Source organism: Onychostoma macrolepis, chromosome 01, assembly GCF_012432095.1.
Source record: "Onychostoma macrolepis isolate SWU-2019 chromosome 01, ASM1243209v1, whole genome shotgun sequence".
NCBI classification, from domain to species: domain Eukaryota; kingdom Metazoa; phylum Chordata; class Actinopteri; order Cypriniformes; family Cyprinidae; genus Onychostoma; species Onychostoma macrolepis.
The window spans coordinates 40,243,740-40,267,561 of NC_081155.1; the positions used below are offsets into that span (position 1 = coordinate 40,243,740).

General features: G+C 33.9%; 1 protein-coding gene across 1 annotated transcript in view; it reads right to left on the minus strand.

The window, feature by feature from the left end:
- si:ch73-383l1.1 (receptor tyrosine-protein kinase erbB-4) overlaps window positions 1–23,822 on the minus strand; it is a 189,299-nt gene that overhangs the window by 18,093 nt on the left and 147,384 nt on the right. Inside the window, exons 4-21 of the mRNA XM_058778574.1 lie at window positions 21,912–22,050; window positions 20,784–20,790; window positions 15,646–15,670; window positions 14,926–15,089; window positions 14,522–14,663; window positions 14,233–14,346; window positions 14,003–14,129; window positions 13,467–13,540; window positions 12,851–12,941; window positions 12,435–12,634; window positions 9,227–9,359; window positions 6,541–6,634; window positions 5,650–5,804; window positions 3,691–3,735; window positions 3,075–3,207; window positions 1,651–1,773; window positions 1,445–1,543; window positions 520–705 (exon numbers count right to left, since the gene is read on the minus strand). Coding sequence (XP_058634557.1) covers window positions 520–705; window positions 1,445–1,543; window positions 1,651–1,773; window positions 3,075–3,207; window positions 3,691–3,735; window positions 5,650–5,804; window positions 6,541–6,634; window positions 9,227–9,359; window positions 12,435–12,634; window positions 12,851–12,941; window positions 13,467–13,540; window positions 14,003–14,129; window positions 14,233–14,346; window positions 14,522–14,663; window positions 14,926–15,089; window positions 15,646–15,670; window positions 20,784–20,790; window positions 21,912–22,050 — 2,051 coding nt within the window. The remainder of the gene's footprint in view (window positions 1–519; window positions 706–1,444; window positions 1,544–1,650; window positions 1,774–3,074; window positions 3,208–3,690; window positions 3,736–5,649; window positions 5,805–6,540; window positions 6,635–9,226; window positions 9,360–12,434; window positions 12,635–12,850; window positions 12,942–13,466; window positions 13,541–14,002; window positions 14,130–14,232; window positions 14,347–14,521; window positions 14,664–14,925; window positions 15,090–15,645; window positions 15,671–20,783; window positions 20,791–21,911; window positions 22,051–23,822) is intronic.

Below are 23,822 nucleotides of genomic sequence, written 5' to 3' on the forward strand. Positions count from 1 at the left end.
ACCAAATGAACTTCAACTTCAACACTGACCATCTGAGCATCACAGCTCAACAGGTGGAATAAAATAAGGAATTAATTTTTCATGCAATGCTGAGTATGAAAATGGCAAGCCTATTGGTAAACTGAGAATATTTTTCCTGAACTCCTTCATAGATCAGTCCATTACATAATGTTTCAGTCACAGAGCTGAAGAAAGAAGATGTTCTCTTTAAACACAGTTGGGGGCAGTTTCACTCATTGATGCATGAAACACCGGAGCTTCTTCCTTGGAAGTACTTCGAAGAGTGTCCTTCTATTTGATGTGGCACCCACTGAGCCAAAACAACTGAGTGTTCAGTGGTTTAGCAGTCTGCAGATGTGTGGGTTCAGTATAAAAACTCACAAAGAATCAAAATATACTGCATTTACTATGAAGTCTCAAATATCACAAGAACAAACAGTGTATATAGAGATTCATTATTTGAGACAATGTTTTTCAAAGTAGATGCTCAAAAACACACTTGTTCATGGGAACTCCTACCTTTGCGATCTGCACGCACCAGTTGAGCAGCAGCTGGGAGCCGATGTTCTCCTGGTGTTCATGTACGTAGTCCAGCAGGCAGCCATGGGGCATGAGCTGAGTTACCAGCTGAATAGTGGGACTCAGGCAGACCCCCAAAAGACGCACTAGATGAGGATGCTCCATGCTGGCCATGATCAGCGCCTCCTAGAAGACAAAAACAGAAAGACTGTAAATGTGCTGTTTTCATCAACACAGTAGTGTTGAAGGCAATCTAGGGTTTATCGTCAAGTATCTCAAAATACAATACAATACTTATTGGGAAACAAAATTGAAACCATCATTTAAAACCCCTCCAAAACCACAAGAGAGGCCCAATATTCCTGCAGGAGAAGGTCTGAATCTGCAGTTTCAGTTTCAATCTCTCGCATCTCATAGAAGCAACCGAGAAAAGGCATTTATAATGTTACATAACTTTTCCAATAAGGCTGTTCTTTTGAGATATCTATTTATCAAAGAATCCTGAAAGAGACTTCTTTCAAAATCTTACCAACCCCACACTTTTTACTTTTACTATATTGTACGTTTATGCAATAATGCAATTGCAGAAAGTAATTTTAAAATAAGAATGAAAATAAGTGTAACAATTTGTCATTCATGTGAATGGCTCCCACTGTGTTCAATTCAAACTGCTAAACTTGAACATTAGCATGATGTTAAGCTTTCAAATCAAAGGCCATATAGCCTTAAAAGCAATAGCATAAACCGGTTAGTTATCTAAATTTAAACATTTACAATAATGCATGTAATTTCCAGAAATGATTTTGTCGGTTATTTGATTTGCACTGTTGGTGAAAATGACATTTTCAGTAAATTCATTCCCTTGCATTCTTATTTTTCAAATGATGGTAAAAAGTAAATTAAGGTTTAATTGTAAATTACTCACATCCATAAACTCCACATTGGCTTTTGGTCCTGTGCTTTCATTGAGTATCTTTATGGCCACTGGAATCTTCACAGTTTCTCCTTCTGGAACCCAGATTCCCTTATAAAGAGGATGGCAGCGGAAGTCAATTACATGTTAAATTGTAAAAAAAATCTATTGTTGAGGAAACACATAAAACACACAAATCATAAACGTTAATGTAGTACCTTGTAAACAGTGCCAAAGGCTCCTGTTCCCAAGATCTTGACCCTCTTAAGCTCCGTCTCTTTCAGTATACGCAACTGTGCCTGGTTGGGCGCCGTGCCGCTTGGCGTTAAAGGCTCCACCAGCTGCTCAAAAGACATAATCAACACCAAAATCACTCAACATAATCACACATTCATACATAACTTAGCTGATTTTTAGATTTATCAAGAGGTTATTGGAATTGCTTATAATCCAAAACCAATTTCCACGTTCATATGCCTTCAACAGAGATTTCAGGGCTTCAAACTAGATTTCTGTACTGAAACTATTCAAAACCACAATGCCTTTTGACATTATGTTCCACAATTTTCTCACTTTTAAAGACCGCTGAAAAACATATAACATTTCTTTTGCTTTATTTACAGTTACATTATTTTTCTGTTTTCATTTGCCTTGCTACTAAAACACTTCCAAATTACAATACGTTTAAAAACATGCACAATTTAGCTGATAGTGTTTTCGCAATTACAAAGCGCTATTCATATCACTCCTCAGTGGTTGCCCATCTCATCATGTATTCAGTTCAAAATACTTCTTTAACCTTCAAGTCTTTTCATAGTCTTGAACCTCATTATCTATGTGAGCTACTGCATCCAAATATTCCCACATGTACGCTCTGGACCTCTGAGTTCAGATCGCTACTTTTCCCTAGATTTCAACCCTTTTATATGGGTGGCAGATCTTTACTTGTTAAGGCAATTCACTTCCATTGACACTTTCCAGAATCTTTCCATTTTCACCTTTAAACTTCAACTAAAAACTTTCATAATAGTAACTCCTAAGTTCTCATTCTTTTCTGATGACTCTGATGAGTTTTTCTTACATAAACCATATACATAGAGACCCAGTTTCTATATAGTTTATTATTAATCATGATATTATTGAGTATATATATTTTCTTGACTTTCAAAAGAAAAAAACAAAAACAAATCAATCTGAAACAATGGATTTATCTGCAAGAAGTAGATACTGAAACAGTATATCAATTTGGTGCTCTAAACTCCTTAACACCTAACACAACTGCAGATTCCATAATATTGACTTAAACTTTATATCAAATGCACACACATACTGGCTGCACAACATTTTGAAGAACTTTCATAAGTTTCCATTTAAGGATCTAAAATTGATCTCCATTATTCCATTTGAGGTTTCCCGCCATTGAAGTGAAAGAGCCACTTTCAAATGGAAAATTGAGACTGGCTATAGACCCCACAGACCCATCCATGCACCACCACACCAATTTCATCGGCCAGTTTTCTGACTGATTTGCTTTTTTTCTCTCTCTTTGCATCTCATGAGACTCAAGTGTTTTTCAGATTAATTCACTGCAACCAAATTATTCAAAATTATTTTGAATTTTGCCCCGATTTTTAGCTCTTACCTCTGTTTCCAGGAAACGGCGTAAAGCTCTTTTCTTCTTGATGCTCTTCCGTCGGAAAAAGATAGCAAATCCGAGGGCCACGATTACGACCACAAACATCCCCCCAATCACCCCAGCTGCAATCAGAGGAGTCCTGGAAGAAAATGCAAGGATTTTAGAACAATTCAGAGTATATAAAACATGGCATTATTGATGCAATCACAACCACAGCTCTACTCACTGATATATTATTTTTCTGTTAATATAAAAAAAAAAAAAAAGTGAGAAAAAAGTGTTAACTCTCAGAACTTTTAAGAAGGCCCACTGCTTTTCCAGAAATAGTGAAATGTTCTTTCAAATCATAACACCTAATTATCACACATTCAAACTAAATTAATAATACATTAAATGGGCAACAAAGGTATGAAACGTTTCTAGTTGGGGAACAAAAATTAAAAATACTTGGAAAGATTCTGTAATGTGTTGACTGTATTTAACTGATTATTAGTTTCCTGAAGTGAAGTGTCAGAAATTTAGTTATGAAATACTCCGCTTTTGATCTTCATATAGTATATTATTTATTTATATAAACTTAAAATCTGTGCCTCGAACGATATGAAAGCAAGGGAAACATTACCTGTCCAGCATCCCAATACAATCTTGGATCCGGGGTCCAGTACACCTATGACACAAACAAGATAGAAAGTAATAATTCAAATAACACTACTTTTCTAGATTGCTACTAATGATGATAATGATGATGATGGTTTATTAGCTCACACACACTACGTTTGGTGTCAGTAAGATTTTTTTTTTTTAAAGAACTTACAAAATAAATGCTGTTCTTTTATCAAGGCTTCCACAAATATATCTGTTTTCAACATTATATTAATAATAAATGTTTTTTGAGCAGCGAATCAGCATATTAGAATGATTTCTGAACTGAAGACTGGAGTAACAATGCTGAAAATTCAGCTTTGTATCACAGGAATAGACTACATTTTAAAACATATTAAAATAGAAAACAGTTATTGTAATAATAGTTCACTGTTTCTACTGTAATATTTGGTCAAATAAATGCAGCACTGGTGAGCATCAAAAACATTTTTCAAAACAATTTAAAATGATCCCAAGCAAGTGTATATCACTTACTTATGGTAATAAATGTTTACCATGTTAACTTTTGATCTACCTAGTCATCTGTAGCATTATCCACATTATCCAGCTTAAGTGTAGCCTGAAATGATCTCCAGAGCTCTAAATTCAGGAATAAGGCACGTTGGAGTGCTGTGACAGTGGTGACTGGGTTCAGTAATCACAGAGAACAGTGCTGAAGAGCGCATGCCTGACAGTAACCAGCGGCAATGACTGTCACCCATGAGATGAAGGGCTCGCGAGTGCTTTGTTATGGTGTCCTAGAGCATTGCAAGAGCTTTGATTTGAGAGCCAAGACAGACCAGAACGAAGCAGAGGTTCATACTGGGTGGATGTCTCTAGTGTGTCCATGTGCAGTATGATCTGCCTCAGATCTACAGGATGTGACACCGAAGGCCTGTGGAACTGTACCCAAATTCACCAACCCACTGGGCAGTTAAAGTTTAGATAGTGACATATTTGAATGAATGCAGAGATTTATGGGATTTCCAAAATGAAACTAAGAGAAACAACTGCCTAGAGCAGGGCTAGTGAACTTTGGAAAGCTCAGGGGCCACAAAGAAGGATATTTCAGCCTCAAAGGCTGCACTTATATTTTATTTAGCAATTCTTTGATATAAAAGTCAGAAGTATACTGTATGTGTAGCATGTTTTATGATCAAATCATATTATGTGTATTTTTTGATTATTTGTACAGGTATATCATATATCATTCAATTATTTTCTTTCTTATTTGTAAAGCAAATTATTCGTAACAAATGAATGGCAATTCTGATATTCTTATGATACAAAAGCTTCACTTTGTTGTAATATCGCATGTAACACTTGAGTTAATAGTTTTTTTTTTGGGTAAAATGGTAGAAAAATTTGAAAAACATATGGTCTTATTTTTTACTGTTTATATTATGATGCAACATTTATATGTTTCTTGTAACTTTGCTTTAAAAGGTGATATGCAAATAAAGCTTCACTCACACTACTGTTCACAACTTTGAGGTCAAAATAAATTAAATAAAGAAATAATACTTTTATTCAGCAAGTTCACAATAAATTGATCAGAAGTGACAGTAAGTATATTGTGAAATAATATTTCACGATATTAATATATATTTTTTGACAAATAAATGCAGCTTTGGTGAGCATCAGAGATTACTTTCAAGAACAGCAAAAAATCATACCGACTTCAACTTTTGAACGGTAGTGTACATTATAAATATAATTTGGATAATCTATGTTTTATGCTGCTGTAAACACCATCAAAAGCATTTACTGCTTTATCCTGCTCCTTATTAACAAGGCAAGAATCTTGGTAAGATGTTTGTAATGTAATTACTGCAGTTGCCATGACAATGATAAAATCACAAGGGCCTCAATAGGCTCTGTGTGTTGAGTAGCGCTGGCCTGGAGGAAAAAACAAACATGCATACATGCAGAAACCTACCCCTGGGTGCAGTTGGGGTGGCAGGGATGGCACTCGTTGTTGGTCTCAGCATATTTGAAGATGAAGCTGTTTGCTCCCTGCAGACCATCAGGGCATTTCTCCACACAGTTGGGTCCATCTTTGAGATGCAAGCACTTCACACAGTGATCTGGACCCTAAGCCATACAGACAAAATGCTTGACAATGACCTATAAAAATTAAATTTGTCTAGAAGTCATACTTGAATATTTTACAATTACAATATTGTATTGATGCTTATCCCAAATATTTTATTCACATGGCACTTTTTGGTACTTTCTTATGAGTTTGAGTAACTTTCATTAAACTTTTACTTAAAACACATAGCGGTACTGACAACATAAACAAATTCATACATATTTGATCTAAGTAATTGCCCATTTTGAGACGGGTGTCACACGGTTGGAAGAGTTCTTACATTTTTGACAGCTGTGATGTTGCTAATTATGCAGCTTAGGAATTGAGATGGACAGGTTATCATAAGAAGATGACAGCTTTGTTCTTCTGCATTTAAAGTCTAAAACTTCGGCACTTGCATTTTTACATTTTACAGACAAAATAGAGGACTTCTAAATTAATTTACTGAAAAAATATCATAATGACGGCCCGGATGGGTTGGGCTGGAATAGCAGAGCAAATTTTAATAACTGTCAACATGAAATGGTAGCCTATTCATATCCCATTTTACTCAAAAATGTAGGGTGAAATTTGATAGGGAAAAGTCAAGGCAAGTTTATGCATTTTTATGAAAGATTACGAAGGCAAAAAAAATATTTGGAATAAAGTGCACAACTGAATCACGGACAACCAAGAAAGCTAATTTGATCAATTCTGATGATGCTGACTTTAGATAGCATTGCTTGATTTACTTACAGGGCCATGACAGGTAAAAGTTTTATCTTCGGCCTTTTCACACTGGCTGTCACACTCCACACACACTGATCCATTGGCAAACTCGCGAACATCTCTAAAATATGCACATGAATAAAATAAAAAACAAGGTTAATTAAACATTATACTTTAAAACAATTACATTAGCAAAATTTAAATAATAATAACAATACAAAAATGGAATGTTATTTAGTTTTATTTACCATTTTCCAACAAACTATTTTGGCTATATATGCATGAATAATTGTCTTATAAATATTCCTTTATCAATCAAAAGCTTTTCAAAGTAGGTGATGTATTCTTTCAGCAACAACACATACAGCAGGTTTTGTTTTGTCTCCGACTCATCCTCCATGTCTTCTTGAACCACAGCCAACTGAACCACAGACACTATATTCACACACTGGCGAGAACTTGGCAAATATACCAGTCGGATGAGTAAGATCCATGAAAAAATAATGGCATTTTAATTAGAAATATCTTTCTCTGTACTGGTCTGAGAGGAAAGAACAAACAGTCCTCTTTAAATTTTATCTAAGCAGATGGCAGCTCAGATTGCAGGAGATACGGCAGAAGAGCTGCCTAGCAGAGCCATCAATACCCTTTCCTTTGTTCGTTTCCAAAACAGGGAAGATGGTGTCTGGTCAATAACAGAGTGGGGATCAAAGAAACCTCCCAGATCTTAAAACATCGGAAATCGAGTGTACGAACACTCACAGTTTGAAGTTTCTCACACTGGAAAAATTTACAGTAAAAATGGGTGCTAAAGTGATGCCCTAAACTACCAACTACCAAGACATAGTGTTGCTTTAAAGGTGACATATCATGAAAATCTGGGGACACCTGAGATTTATATTACATATTGTAAAAAGGGGCATAATAGGTCTCCTTTAACATATTTCAGTTTACTTTACTTTTTAAAAGTAAATTGAGCATTATTTCATTTTTTAAATATTTACTATCTACCCATCTACCTACCCACCTACATACCTACCTACTAACAGCTGTTAACTGTTTTATTTTATTTAATCTTTTATTAATTTTGTTTTATGACTTTATTTTATTTAAAAATGAAATGAACCAAACATAATTTAAATTGATTAATCAAATATACAGAATCAGAAATACTTTTTTATTTTATTTTATTTTATTTTTATTATTTTATTATTTTCCACCAAGTAATCAGAACCTCCTGGAAAAACACATAACACTGCTCTCAGGTCTGAACGCTTGGTTGGGTGACTGGAGATGTTTGGCACATCCTCATTCATAGACTGGGGCTGCTGATTTAAAGCACAATTAATTGAGTGTAATGAGACCCCCGTTCATTCTCCAAAATATGACACTCCCCCACAGCTGATTATTGTTAGGAACTAAATTACATTTTTCTGCCACGGGGAATCCTATTCAGATGTTGGTCAGAGTTGCCATTGTTTAATGACTATAGCATAAAAGCAGTGCCAACCGAAGAGCTCTTCTCTGACGCTCCCGGAGGACCAGAATGTAAATTTGTTGTCAGATGAGTATTTCCACTTTGTCATTCACAGATGGCAGTGTGTTCTGAGCCCACTCGGGACAGGGCGAAGAACAATTAGCTAGATTTTGGTCTGTGCCGTAGCACTGGCCAGACTCGGTCCTGCTGCCCTCTGCATTCAGACTATAACTTTTAGATGAAATCCATCCCTCTCTCTGATTCTTTTAATCTTTTCTCACACATCCCCAAGGCAGAAGTTTGTACAAAATTGTGTTTACAAAGTGACTGGGGGTGAACAGCAATCTAAATGATAGATAGTCTTCATAAAAAAAAAAAAAAAAAAAAAAAATATATATATATATATATATATATATATATATATATATACTGCAGTAACCATGGCTGTACCCAATAGTCTAGTGTCAGAACTTCTGTTTCAAACGCTGCCCACTCAATGATTTTATTCATGAAACAACAACAGAATTAAATTGTGAAATTGGTATGTAAAATATATAAACTGTCAACTTCACAACTGGATTTATGAATTTAGGTTTATTATGGTCTTAATGATATACTGGTCAAAAGACTTACAGCTTACAGCTTCAATTTAGTGTTATTAGTGAAATATGTTATGTATTATATGAATTTCTTTACAAAAAATAAAAATAAAAATGGTCTTCTTTTGCACCAATAATGACATAATGATATAAAATTATATAAACAATAATATAAAAAAATGTATTTATGAACAAAGTGAATTTTATGGTCATAATTCAACTTTTTATAATCAACTGTTTATTATATTTTAAACAATCCTTTTAATCAATTTAAACAATTGAATGAATATTACTATAATTTTTATTTATTTATTTTCCTGGCCATTGATAGTATGCCTGAGACTTGGTGTTGCGAGCACTTCCTTTGTCTGATTGCCTCTTCAAGATGAATCGCTTTATGTATTCCCTAATTGCAAGTCGCTTTGGATAAAAGCGTCTGCAAAATGACTAAATGTAAATGCAAATGTAAAACTATCAATCAATCAATCAATCTATCTATCTATCTATCTATCTATCTATCTACCGACATATAATCATAATAATAAAGAAGTACCACTTTTCAGCATGTGATATGGCAAACCATACTTTTCTTGCTCCTTCATTTCTGAAGTCTGGGTGCAAACTGTCTTTTACTCACCCATCATAGAGATTACAGGCTTTCACACATGTCTTTCCCCGGCTGAAGTATTTACAAGACAGACAGTGATCTGGACCGGGACCCCAGCATCCTGCCACTGAACACAGCGGATCACACACCATCCTTTGCTGAGCTGCGGAAGACATCCACAGAAATGACTTTAGACACATACATTAATTTTGTGGCTTTTAGACCATATCTACAGGCTTTGAGGTCAACCATGTGCTAGCATACGGCTAAACATCTATACTGCATGTTCCTCTCAAATATCCTTTTTCAAAAGGAAATATGTCAACATCACTTTTTAAAAGTTTTTAAAGGGGTGGTTGACTGTTTTTTTTTTCTAGGCTTGATTGTGTTTATGGGGGTGTTAATGCTTTGTTAAAAAACAAACAAACAAACAAACAAAAAAAAAACATTATTTTTCACATAATTTACCTTTATTCCACACCGCTCTGTCCCTTCTCCTATAAACGCGCTGTTCATTTCCTTCTTTTATGAAGCCCCTCCCTCAGAAATACGCAATGGGCTCAGATTGGTTAGCTGGTCCAGTGTGTTGTGATTGGCTAAACCGCCTCTAGTGTGCGTCTGAACGTCCCGCCCCTCGCCTCAGTGCTCCGGTTGTACTGTAAACAATGACGTCGTCAATATTGCTTATCAATTTGAGCCCGATTGAGACCCAGAGAATATTAGTGAAGAGGATCGCGCAGAACCTGTGCAAGCACGGCTCTTAATGGTATGTTTTTTGTTTGTTGTTGTCTCACACTTTTATATACGCTGTTATTTGTAAATGGTACTGCTTCTCTTAGCTTTTAATATACGGCTTTATCCTGAGTAAAGCTTTAATACAGTACGGCAACCGAAAACGCGTCCATGTATAACGCTTCTCATTGCTATGTGAAAATAAGTGTATAAATGGAACTGTTCATTGTTGGAGCCGAGCTGATGATCTGAATGAGAGAGAGAGAGAGATGCAGAGCGTGTGCAGAGCAGGGCGACGCGAGGAGCAGGATTGAGAACCGCTGCTTTAGAACATTGATTTTGAAACTTGTGAATCATTTAGAATCATTAGAAGACAGAATCGCGATTCATATATCAATAGATTTTTACGTGCACCCCTAGTTTTCTCTTCCTCTTCTCTAGAGCAGCGCAACATGGGCTCGCAACTTTGCAGATATTGTTTATGCTCAAACAGCAACATTACACACTAATTAACGTTAAAAAAGTGAAATCGAAATCAACCAGCCCTTTAAACTGATATTGCTGATGCCAGATTTTGCTTTATCAGTTAATTCAAGCATATTCAGATATTTATATACAAATATTACTGCTGAATCAATGAATCCCAAATAAAAACTCTGTATTGACTGAACCAAAGTCCATCATATTGTCAAGTGGGACCATCAGCTGTGAATGCAAAGCACTGGATGCACTTCATGGCTGTTGGACAATCCAGGGATATCAGTCAACTGTGATCGGCAGCGTGGAAAAGAGGCCAGTTGAATGAGCTGGCTAACTGCGCCATTGAACCCACACACCACAGACTTATTATCACACTAATTACATCAAGCACAGCTTGGCAGTACGGCACTGTGGAAAGTGTTCTGCAACTGTCAACATCTCCATTATGGATAAGTCTTTGCTTCTCTATTTCATCAGTTCATGGAATTTTTATCGTACATAAGATACTGGCCTGTAAAATGATTGTCTTCTTTATGTCCTATATGTGTCCCAAAGGTGCAGTGTATTGAAATTCAAGATCTGGCAGACCTAACAGACTAGTCTATTATTAATGCTCAAGTACTCTATGATGGTAACTGGGTTGACAATTTTACAGGTCATTTAGCCAATAACTGTGCAAATATCTCAAAACCTCATAGTTAGCCTAAAATTTCATAGATAAGAAAATAATTATGTTATGACTATTTCTAGTTTACATTATTCTCATGACAATTCTGTACATTTACCCCTAACATAATAACCCCTTAAACATAATATTAAAAATTAAATTTCATAAAAATAAATTATATAAAATTAAATAATTACAGTATATTAATTATATTAATTATACATAATATAAAATGATATGTATATAACGATCCAAGTCTAATTTTGGATCCAATCCAAAATAAAAGTTTTTGTTTACATAATATATGTGTACTGTGTATATTTATTATGTATATATAAATACAAACACATGCATGTATGTATTTTGAAAATATTTACATGTATTAATTTATATATTTTATATTCTTATATTTTATATTATATATTATATATAAGTATTTAATTATATTTAATATATAAACATAATATATCTTTCTTAAATATATACATGTATGTGTTTGTATTTATATATATATAATTAATATACACAGTATACACACATATATTATGTAAACAATTTTTTTATTTTGAATGTGGTTAATCACGATTAATCGTTTGACAGCACTAATATATATATATATATATATATATATACACACACACACACACATACATACATACAGTATATATGTTGACCTTGGATTTTAGTGCCTAATTTTCTAAGTAAATAGTGACATAATATTAAAAATATTAAAAAGTAATATAGAAACAATATAAAAATATAATTTAATATATAAATATAATATAATGGATTTTATTTTTTTAATCTCAATTATTATTTTTTTAATAATGAAGTGTTTACTAGAATTTAAACAATATTTGAAAACGTTTACATTTTAATTTCACTTAAAATTAAATGTAAACTTTTAATTATTATTTTTTCTTTTTTTATATAAAAGAAAATCTGGCTGTTGAGAGTATTTTCTGATTTATCAAGTGAAGAACTCAACAAAATGAATCAAGATTTCTGAACCTGGCTTAATCCAATGTTTAGATTTTTATTCTAGAAATGTATGGAAATTTGTTCATATTAAAGGAGATAAACCCTCATTTGCATATTTAAACATAACATTTTAGAAAAAATTGTAATACGAAACTATTTTCTTAATGTACTGAGTTTAATCAGCTGGGGAAAGTATGGTGATATTTACTAGTTAAGATTTTTACCCTATATACCCTGTAGTGTTTTGCTGTAAAATAATGACAAATTTGACCATTTTAAATAATCACAAAGTATACATTTATAAAAAGGAGATGCACCTGTTTAAATAGAGCACTAAATTCATCTTTTTTGTTTGATAGTACTGGCTAGAGCACTCACTACACTCTCTGGGGTCCCTGTTGCTCTTGATCAGAGCTCTCTGGGTGCTGGTGCGGAACAGACTGGTCCAGTTCACTGTGTTGTAGAAGCAGAGCTGACTGTTGTTGGTCATGTAGACGTTACCGGCGCTGATCTCTTTCAGAGACTGGAACTTCAGCGAAGAGATCCAGCGCTGCTTCAGGATCAGCAGAGAAATACCACTAAGAAAACAAAGACACACAGAAATGAGAATGTTTAGGAAGTCAATAAAAATGTCCAAACCTATCACTCTTTCATATGATTAAACTGTCTGCTAGTCATGTAGCATGTAGTTTTACTTTGATCCACTGTGATTTTGCAGTGAGTATTTTTATTGAGCCGAATGATTCAAAATCAGTTCCACTGACAGAATGAGCCTGACAGAAAAATAATCTTACCTATAAAGTGTTCTTCCTCCTATGGTGACAAGGTTGGAAAAGACACCAAGGTCAGTCATGTTCTCTGGCCAAGACTGGATGTTCAAGTAACCTTTGGATGCAGTTAACAAACAAGCAACAAACCTATTATTCAACAGTGGTCTTGATGTGACAGTAAAAAGCAAAGCAAAAATAAATCAAATGTAGTCTTGCAAAAGTAATGATGAAATATGGAAATGTAATATCGCACCACAATTTTTCAGTACTATTGGGTGCGATTTCCACGGTTGCACATGTTCTTATGATCAATATTTTGGTGCATCAAGAATCAGAGGTGCGTTTATATAGTGGCGATGGAAACTGCGTTCATGACAACAGTCATAGGTCTTTCTTATTGTGCAGAGTTTCATTACGTTTCACTCCAATAAGTGCAATATAACATCTGACTGTGCCACACACCAGATTTTAATTAAATTAACATGACTAACTGTTCAGGTTTTCTAACCTAATACACTCAACAAATAAATACTGTAACATAAGAATGCTGTGAGAAATGAACTTGCTTGACATCATGTGTTTTTTTTTGGATGTAGCTTTACCAAATCATCATATCGACTCATGAGAACGCTCTCTCTACCTGTGATCTCTCTGACAGTCTGGAACACATTCAGTCGCTCAGGATCCAGAGCACCGATACCATGATACATGTCTCTGTTTAACACAGCAAAACACTTCATGAGTGTAAGGAATTAAAAAAAAAAACATGTATTTTTATGAGCACTGTAATATAAGTCAAATATTACCAGGCAAAAAAAGTATTAAACCCCTGTTCCTGAAGATATTTTGCTCAATAAACATTTTTTGATAGTGTAATAATGTCCTGGGAGCAACAAGGTCAATCTCATTAGGATTTAAACCGACTCTGCATCAAGGTTGTAGATCGCATGACTACAGATTTTCTTCTGTCAACATGCAGAGTAGAAGTCTTTAGCTTTTCTCAGAAAGTTTCTGCTTTCTGTACATCAAAACCAGCTCGTTGCAGTGCTTGTTGGCATGCCTAGAGAAATTGACATGCACTTATAGTAGCTTTTGAGGGCACATAGCTGTTCAAAGAGAAACTCAGATGTCATATGGGAATATCTGACACTGCTAAAAGACTTAAATGTTCCTCACCCTTTAATGCCTGTGATGAGGAAGATAAGGTTGCCATTGATCTTGGTGCAATTGACAAACATCTCAATGTTGCTGGAATCTACAGTTTGAGCCATTTGAAGCTTGCCGGTACCTATACCATCACACACTGAACACCACAAACAAACATTGTATTGAAATGTTCCTAAAAAGTGTTGAGGTTATTTGATAAACATAAACATGGTAAATATGGTAAATTCGTTATTCTTTACTTTTCGGACAAATGTCAGTGCATGGGATGCACATCTTGATATGATTTTCCTCCACCTCCATCTTGTTGCTCGGACACGCTTTGACACAAGAGCTGTGATCCACCACAAAGTTGTCTATGTCAAAGAACGACAGAGCTTACTTGTGAAAGATGCTTCTTAGTTCAAAAAATATGTTTTAGAGGGACAGTTAAGACAAAAAAGAAAATTCTAAAAGTTTAAAAATAAAAAAAATAGCTTTCATTTATTAATTATTCATTTTAAATTTAATCGGTTAATCAGTATAACTTACGTGGGCATTTCTTGACACAGAAAGCTCCATAAGTGTATTTGGCGTTGGGATTGTGCTCGAGCTGGAAGGTTGTTGGATTGTAGACGAATGGCTGAGGACATTGTGTCACACAGGCCCCGCTGTCATTAAAGTTGGTACAAGCCTGAAAACAAAAAACAGTCATGTAAGTATGTGGTCGATCAACAAAACATGACTATAATGGAGAGACACCTCTGCAGAGCTTTCAGTGTTTTCAACACACAGGGTAAAGGGGTAATTTTCATTTTTGGGTGAACTATCCCTTTAAAGCGCAACATCACCATGAAACTACTTTAAAAATGACGTGAGCAGGCATTTGTCAATACCACTAGTACACTTTAAAATCATGCAGAATGAGGTATAAATACAGGAAGATGTTGACATACGAAGCAGTCTGTGTCTTTGGGTCCGAAACAGCCTCCTGCACATTCACGGTGGCAGCAGTTACTGACGTACGGACCAAAACAGCGTCCATCACACTGCTCTGCACACACTGTCTTTGTCACTGTAACCAGGAAGACAAAAGTGAAGCACTCTACACATTGGTGGACTTTTTTATGAGTTTACTTTTCTGTAAATATGTCAAAAGTCATCAGGACAAAGCAAAAACCTTAAATCTATTATTTGCTGGGTTGTCTTTAATTACACCTAATTATGTATTGCAAACTGAACCTGCCATCCCCTGCCGTCCCTCTCTTTGTGTCTGCCACCCACTCATGAGTGCATCACCACAGGTTATGCCACGAGCACCAGACAAGATCACCGAGTTCCCAAGAGCTTTCACTCGAGGTGCTTCAGAATGTTTTTAACTTTACAGACAGAATTCATCTCATTTAAATTACTGAAACTCTGTTTCAATTTCTGAAACTTTGATATACAGTAATATTTCTGTCTGCAACATCAGGCAAAAAGTTATTTTAACATAATTAACAACATACTGATTGTTCAGCTGACGAAATGTCCTTCTGAAAGAAACCTTCAGTAGTAAATGATGTCTGTTTTGCTGTTGACAACCATTTATAAGATGAAGAAGTATTGTATTATCCCTTAATCATGAGAAAAACTGCCACAAAAATATGACTCCTGTCTTCCTGTGAGCTAACAACTTTTACAACGATTATTACAACTATGCTGAAGTAATGTACAGTGTGAGAAAAAATGATGAGCTTTTTAAACTTTAAATCATATAAATATATTATAGTAGACCCTACAAATTATGAACTTTTAAATTAGTATAATATGGGCATTTTAATATAACTTAATTATAAACTTTCTTTTAAACACTGGTTTCAAGCTTAATAAGAAAGAACTTCTGGTAATAATGTCTTTATATCTACACTGTAAAAATTGATAAGTTGACTTAACTTAAAAAAATTGAGGAAACCCGTTGCCTTAAAATTATTAAGTAAATAATAATTAAGAAAAAAAATAATTGAAGCGAATTGTCAAGTTCACTTAACTTTAAAAAAAAATATTATTATATTCTTAATAATTTTAAGGCAACGGGTTTACTCTCTTTTTTTAAGTTAAGTCAACTTATCACTTTTTACAGTGTAGTTACAAAAATAAGGCATATTCTTACTGAACTATATATACATTCATTTATGAGTTGTATAGATTTTATTCCATTTGAATGCTTTTTAAAAATTTTATATTAATCAAAGAATCATCAAAAATGTATGAGAAATGTTTCTTTAGCTGCAAATCAACATATTATAACGCTTAAAAGTGGCGTGTTCCTTTAAGTGCAAATAGCCATGTTGTTGGAAGAGGCTATTTACACTAATTCCACCCATAAACGTATGATTTGGATAGTCAAATATGCAAAAGACGGCTACTAATTGTTAGATTCAGTGGCGCAGACGGTAAAGCGTGTGCTTCCGTACTTTTGACACGATCAACCGGGTTCGAATCTGCCTTTTGGCGAACTTTTTTCTCCCTTTTAAATTTCAAATCACATCAGAAAAGCATTTATTTTTAAGAAAAATGAAGGAAATAATCAAAAAGTTGAACATAAAGTATCGGGTAGGGTAGGTGTAGGAGAGCTTTTGTCCCAATAAGGTGGCATCCATTTAATAATTTGAAATAAACTTAAAAATTACACTCAATAAGTTATTGCATACTATTTTTAACGTATTACAATGCAGAGGTGCAGATAATTGCCACTATTTGCAATAAGTAATGTTTTTCTCTAATCATGTTTTTCGCCACAATTAATCATTTTGTGTAACCCTTTTATTCAATATCTGCAATAAGTAATGTTTTTCTCTAATCATGTTTTTCGCCACAATTAATCATTTTGTGTAACCCTTTTATTCAATATCTGCAATAAGTAATTAGCAGGATCCTGCTATTTTAACATAGAATAAATAGAACCTAAAGCTATTTGCAAAAGCATATGGCATCTTTTTGGAAAACTTTGTTAGGGTGAACACTGAACACAATGAAACAATGAATTTGGCAATTTGCCTGTGTTTTCAAGAATATGATTATAAATCATTTACCATATTAAATGAACATAATTTATTATCATATATTAAATGTATATAAATATTATATAAATGAAAAACATTTCAAATAAGTTTCAAATCAATGTTTTTATGCTTTTTAAATTTTATATTAATCAAAGAATCATCAAAAATGTATGAGAAATGTTTCTTTAGCTGCAAATCAACATATTATAACGCTTAAAAGTGGCGTGTTCCTTTAAGTGCAAATAGCCATGTTGTTGGAAGAGGCTATTTACACTAATTCCACCCATGAACGTATGATTTGGATAGTCAAATATGCAAAAGACGGCTACTAATTGTTAGATTCAGTGGCGCAGACGGTAAAGCGTGTGCTTCCGTACTTTTGACACGATCAACCGGGTTCGAATCTGCCTTTTGGCGAACTTTTTTCTCCCTTTTAAATTTCAAATCACATCAGAAAAGCATTTATTTTTAAGAAAAATGAAGGAAATAATCAAAAAGTTGAACATAAAGTATCGGGTAGGGTAGGTGTAGGAGAGCTTTTGTCCCAATAAGGTGGCATCCATTTAATAATTTGAAATAAACTTAAAAATTACACTCAATAAGTTATTGCATACTATTTTTAACGTATTACAATGCAGAGGTGCAGATAATTGCCACTATTTGCAATAAGTAATGTTTTTCTCTAATCATGTTTTTCGCCACAATTAATCATTTTGTGTAACCCTTTTATTCAATATCTGCAATAAGTAATTAGCAGGATCCTGCTATTTTAACATAGAATAAATAGAACCTAAAGCTATTTGCAAAAGCATATGGCATCTTTTTGGAAAACTTTGTTAGGGTGAACACTGAACACAATGAAACAATGAATTTGGCAATTTGCCTGTGTTTTCAAGAATATGATTATAAATCATTTACCATATTAAATGAACATAATTTATTATCATATATTAAATGTATATAAATATTATATAAATGAAAAACATTTCAAATAAGTTTCAAATCAATGTTTTTATGCTTTTTAAATTTTATATTAATCAAAGAATCATCAAAAATGTATGAGAAATGTTTCTTTAGCTGCAAATCAACATATTATAACGCTTAAAAGTGGCGTGTTCCTTTAAGTGCAAATAGCCATGTTGTTGGAAGAGGCTATTTACACTAATTCCACCCATAAACGTATGATTTGGATAGTCAAATATGCAAAAGACGGCTACTAATTGTTAGATTCAGTGGCGCAGACGGTAAAGCGTGTGCTTCCGTACTTTTGACACGATCAACCGGGTTCGAATCTGCCTTTTGGCGAACTTTTTTCTCCCTTTTAAATTTCAAATCACATCAGAAAAGCATTTATTTTTAAGAAAAATGAAGGAAATAATCAAAAAGTTGAACATAAAGTATCGGGTAGGGTAGGTGTAGGAGAGCTTTTGTCCCAATAAGGTGGCATCCATTTAATAATTTGAAATAAACTTAAAAATTACACTCAATAAGTTATTGCATACTATTTTTAACGTATTACAATGCAGAGGTGCAGATAATTGCCACTATTTGCAATAAGTAATGTTTTTCTCTAATCATGTTTTTCGCCACAATTAATCATTTTGTGTAACCCTTTTATTCAATATCTGCAATAAGTAATGTTTTTCTCTAATCATGTTTTTCGCCACAATTAATCATTTTGTGTAACCCTTTTATTCAATATCTGCAATAAGTAATGTTTTTCTCTAATCATGTTTTTCGCCACAATTAATCATTTTGTGTAACCCTTTTATTCAATATCTGCAATAAGTAATTAGCAGGATCCTGCTATTTTAACATAGAATAAATAGAACCTAAAGCTATTTGCAAAAGCATATGGCATCTTTTTGGAAAACTTTGTTAGGGTGAACACTGAACACAATGAAACAATGAATTTGGCAATTTGCCTGTGTTTTCAAGAATATGATTATAAATCATTTACCATATTAAATGAACATAATTTATTATCATATATTAAATGTATATAAATATTATATAAATGAAAAACATTTCAAATAAGTTTCAAATCAATGTTTTTATGCTTTTTAAATTTTATATTAATCAAAGAATCATCAAAAATGTATGAGAAATGTTTCTTTAGCTGCAAATCAACATATTATAACGCTTAAAAGTGGCGTGTTCCTTTAAGTGCAAATAGCCATGTTGTTGGAAGAGGCTATTTACACTAATTCCACCCATGAACGTATGATTTGGATAGTCAAATATGCAAAAGACGGCTACTAATTGTTAGATTCAGTGGCGCAGACGGTAAAGCGTGTGCTTCCGTACTTTTGACACGATCAACCGGGTTCGAATCTGCCTTTTGGCGAACTTTTTTCTCCCTTTTAAATTTCAAATCACATCAGAAAAGCATTTATTTTTAAGAAAAATGAAGGAAATAATCAAAAAGTTGAACATAAAGTATCGGGTAGGGTAGGTGTAGGGAGAGCTTTTGTCCCAATAAGGTGGCATCCATTTAATAATTTGAAATAAACTTAAAAATTACACTCAATAAGTTATTGCATACTATTTTTAACGTATTACAATGCAGAGGTGCAGATAATTGCCACTATTTGCAATAAGTAATTAGCAGGATCCTGCTATTTTAACATAGAATAAATAGAACCTAAAGCTATTTGCAAAAGCATATGGCATCTTTTTGGAAAACTTTGTTAGGGTGAACACTGAACACAATGAAACAATGAATTTGGCAATTTGCCTGTGTTTTCAAGAATATGATTATAAATCATTTACCATATTAAATGAACATAATTTATTATCATATATTAAATGTATATAAATATTATATAAATGAAAAACATTTCAAATAAGTTTCAAATCAATGTTTTTATGCTTTTTAAATTTTATATTAATCAAAGAATCATCAAAAATGTATGAGAAATGTTTCTTTAGCTGCAAATCAACATATTATAATGCTTTCTGAAGGATTATCTGACACTGAAGACTGGAGTAATGATGCTAAATATTCAGCTTTACCATCACAATAATAAATAACTATTTTCAAATTGTAATACAAGATTATAATATTACTGTTTTGACTGTACTTGAAAGATTCTGAAGTTTCTGAACAGTAGTGTATACAAAGAAAATCAAGTTAACTAATATTAACATTATCAGGTTTATCAGTATTTCAGTATTGCTGTAAATATTTGAAAACATTTTGCATAGTTATTGTTTGTTAAAGCTTTAAATTATAGCATGCACATGAAATTTTTGAAAGGACATAAAACAATTTCAGTCTAATTATGAAAAACATCAATTAGTATAGCCAGGTTCGAATCATTAAACTCATCTGAACAGTGGCGCGGGAAGTGATTTTTTTCTGTGGGCAACTGTTTAATTGTTGGGAATATAAAAAAAAAAAAAATCGGAGGGTCTATTTAAAGGAACACTCCACTTTTTGAAATAGGCTCATTCTCCAACTCCCCAGAGTTAATAAGTTGAGTTTTACCGTTTTGAATCCATTCAGCGATCTCCGGATCTGGCGATAGCACTTTAGCATAGCTTAGCATAGATCATTGAATCCTATTAGACCAGTAGCATCGCGTTCAAAATGACCAAAGAGTTTCGATAGTTTTCCTATTTAAAACTTGACTCTTCTGTAGTTATATCGTGTACTAAAACCGGCGAAAATGAAAAGTTGCGATTTTCTAGGCCGATATGATTAGAACTATACTCCCAGTCCGCGTAATAATCAAGGAACTTTGCTGCGGCAGCAGGCGCAGTGATACGCAGCGCCTGAAAGTAGTCCCCAGCTATATTATAACCAGGTACCTGGCTGGGGACTACTTTCAGGCGCCGCGAATATCACTGCGCCTGCCGCGCCATGTTACGCAGAAAAGTTCCTTAATTATTACGCCGGAATGAGAGTATAGTTCCTAGCAAAATCGGACTAGAAAATCGCAACTTTTCATTTTCCACCGGTCTTAGTACACGATGTAACTACAGAAGAGTCAAGTTTTAAATAAGAAAACTATCGAAACTCTTTGGTCATTTTTGAACGCGATGCTACTGGTCTAATAGGATTCAATGATCTATGCTAAGCTATGCTAAAGTGTATCGCCAGATCCGGAGATCGGCTGAATGGATTCAAAAACGGTAAAACTCAACTTATTAACTCCGGGGGAGTTGGAGAATGAGCCTATTTCCAAAAAAAGTGGCGTGTTCCTTTAAGTGCAAATAGCCATGTTGTTGGAAGAGGCTATTTACACTAATTCCACCCATGAACGTATGATTTGGATAGTCAAATATGCAAAAGACGGCTACTAATTGTTAGATTCAGTGGCGCAGACGGTAAAGCGTGTGCTTCCGTACTTTTGACACGATCAACCGGGGTTCGAATCTGCCTTTTGGCGAACTTTTTTTCTCCCTTTTTAAATTTCAAATCACATCAGAAAAGCATTTATTTTTTAAGAAAAATGAAGGAAATAATCAAAAAGTTGAACATAAAGTATCGGGTAGGGTAGGTGTAGGGAGAGCTTTTGTCCCAATAAGGTGGCATCCATTTAATAATTTGAAATAAACTTAAAAAATTACACTCAATAAGTTATTGCATACTATTTTATAACGTATTACAATGCAGAGGTGCAGATAATTGCCACTATTTGCAATAAGTAATGTTTTTCTCTAATCATGTTTTTCGCCACAATTAATCATTTTGTGTAACCCTTTTATTCAATATCTGCAATAAGTAATTAGCAGGATCCTGCTATTTTAACATAGAATAAATAGAACCTAAAGCTATTTGCACTGTGTAAATAGCATATCACTAAAGAATACTGCTATTTTCACTTAGTGTAAATAGCCTCTATCGCAACCCCCAACCTAAAACATCTTCCCGCGCCCCTGCACCTGAACACTCACATGTGTTGCCACTGTTGTTTGAGGGCACGACCAGAAGTTCAGAACGCGGGTTCTTGATGATGTCCTGCCAGTGGATGGTGTCAGCGTGACACAGGAACTTATTCTGATCCACATACACGCCTCCATTCAGGATTTCTACAACAGTGAGAATTTAAAAAGAGGGTGAATTAGATATCATGAGCGTTTCTGAATAAGTGACAACATTTGAGCCATTTAGCCTATTCCACAGTATAAATCATGTTAAATAAACAATTTATGTGCATATAAAAGACATACAGATCATTCTGAGGTCACCTTAAGGATATAACCCTGACTGCTCTATGAAACCAGTTTAAACGATTTATAAAAGAAGTGTAATGAAAATAATCTCTCTTTTTAGAACAGGATTTAAGAATGAAATCACCCCAATTCCCAAGTTAAGGAGCTTATAAAAGATCAAGCAAGATTATGAGCATATCAATGTGTCTGTAGAGATTGGGAACATATGCTTTATGTGGAGGTAGTGTACAGTATTTGAGCTGATAGACTCGCATCTCTTTCAAATCCCTCCCTCCTGTTGACCTGTAACAAATATTACTAGCCTAGAAGCCTAGTGCGCCAATGAACATTGTGTTGTGTAAGCCTGCTTTAAAATTTTTAAAAATGCCTGGTTCATAACCTCAAACAGCCGTCTGATGAATGAGGCCATGGCTGGTTGTTTAAAATGGGTTAATATACTTTCATTCTCTCTTGAAGGAAAACAAATGTGAAGTTAATGAAGCAATATTATAATTCAGACAATGGCTGCCGCTTCATAATCAACTAATGTAACTTTATAAGTTACATAGCTGGGCAGTTCTGCTAGAATATCTCTTATCTGCACAGGCTTCATATACTGAACCTACACAACTGATTATATCACACTATTAAACCATTCATCTTCAGTACACATCATCTAGTGCCCATTTGTTTGTGTGTGTTTTCAATTGCTAAGCCCATACAGAATGGATGATAAAATATATTAAAATGGACCTGAGTACTACAATTGTATTGCTCATGGTGAAAAAATAAATAAATAATGATTTTGTATTTGATAATGTATTTACAGTATATGCCACAGTTTAAAGGTTTGTGTGCATGCGTGTTTTTTTTTTTTTTTTTTTTTTTTAATCAATGCATTTATTCAGCAAGGAAGCAATAAACTGATTAAATAAGATTTCAAATAAATACTGTACTTTTTGCACTTTCTATTTATAAAAAAAAAATTTATAAAAAAAATACCATGGGGTTCATACAAAAATATTACGCAGGATAACTTTTTCAACATTAATTAATAATAAGAAAAGTTTCTTGAGCAGCAAATCAGCACATGACACTGAAGACTGGAGTAATGATGTTGAAAATTCAGCTTTGATGCCAGGAATAAATTGCATTTTAAAATATATTCAAATAGAGTTATTTTAAAAAGTAATAATATTTCACAACTAATGTTGTGTTTTACTGTATAGCCAGGGAGAGCATTAGATTAAATGTATTACATGTATTGGATATATTATGCATGTTTTAGGGGTAAATATAATGAGCTGATCCAGTGACATGGTAAAGGTCAATTTTTTGCATTTTTCTGACACTGTATTTTCCAGTATATTTAACCCTGACTGACCAGCATTATGAGATTAGCAGGTCCCAGATCCTTCATCCCTGCATTCAAAATGAACCCAGCCGTGATCAAGGATATTTAAACATGACAATTTCACTTCCTTTGAGTGAAAGTGAACTATTTTCTTTCAGCACTTCCATGATGATGGAAGTGGAGTGTGCAGGGGGAAAGGTTGAGACTGTGAATGGAACAACAGACCATATGAATACATTTTTAAAAAGTCACTTTTGACATTCACAGCTGGAAACCCAGCCTGCATGAGAAACAC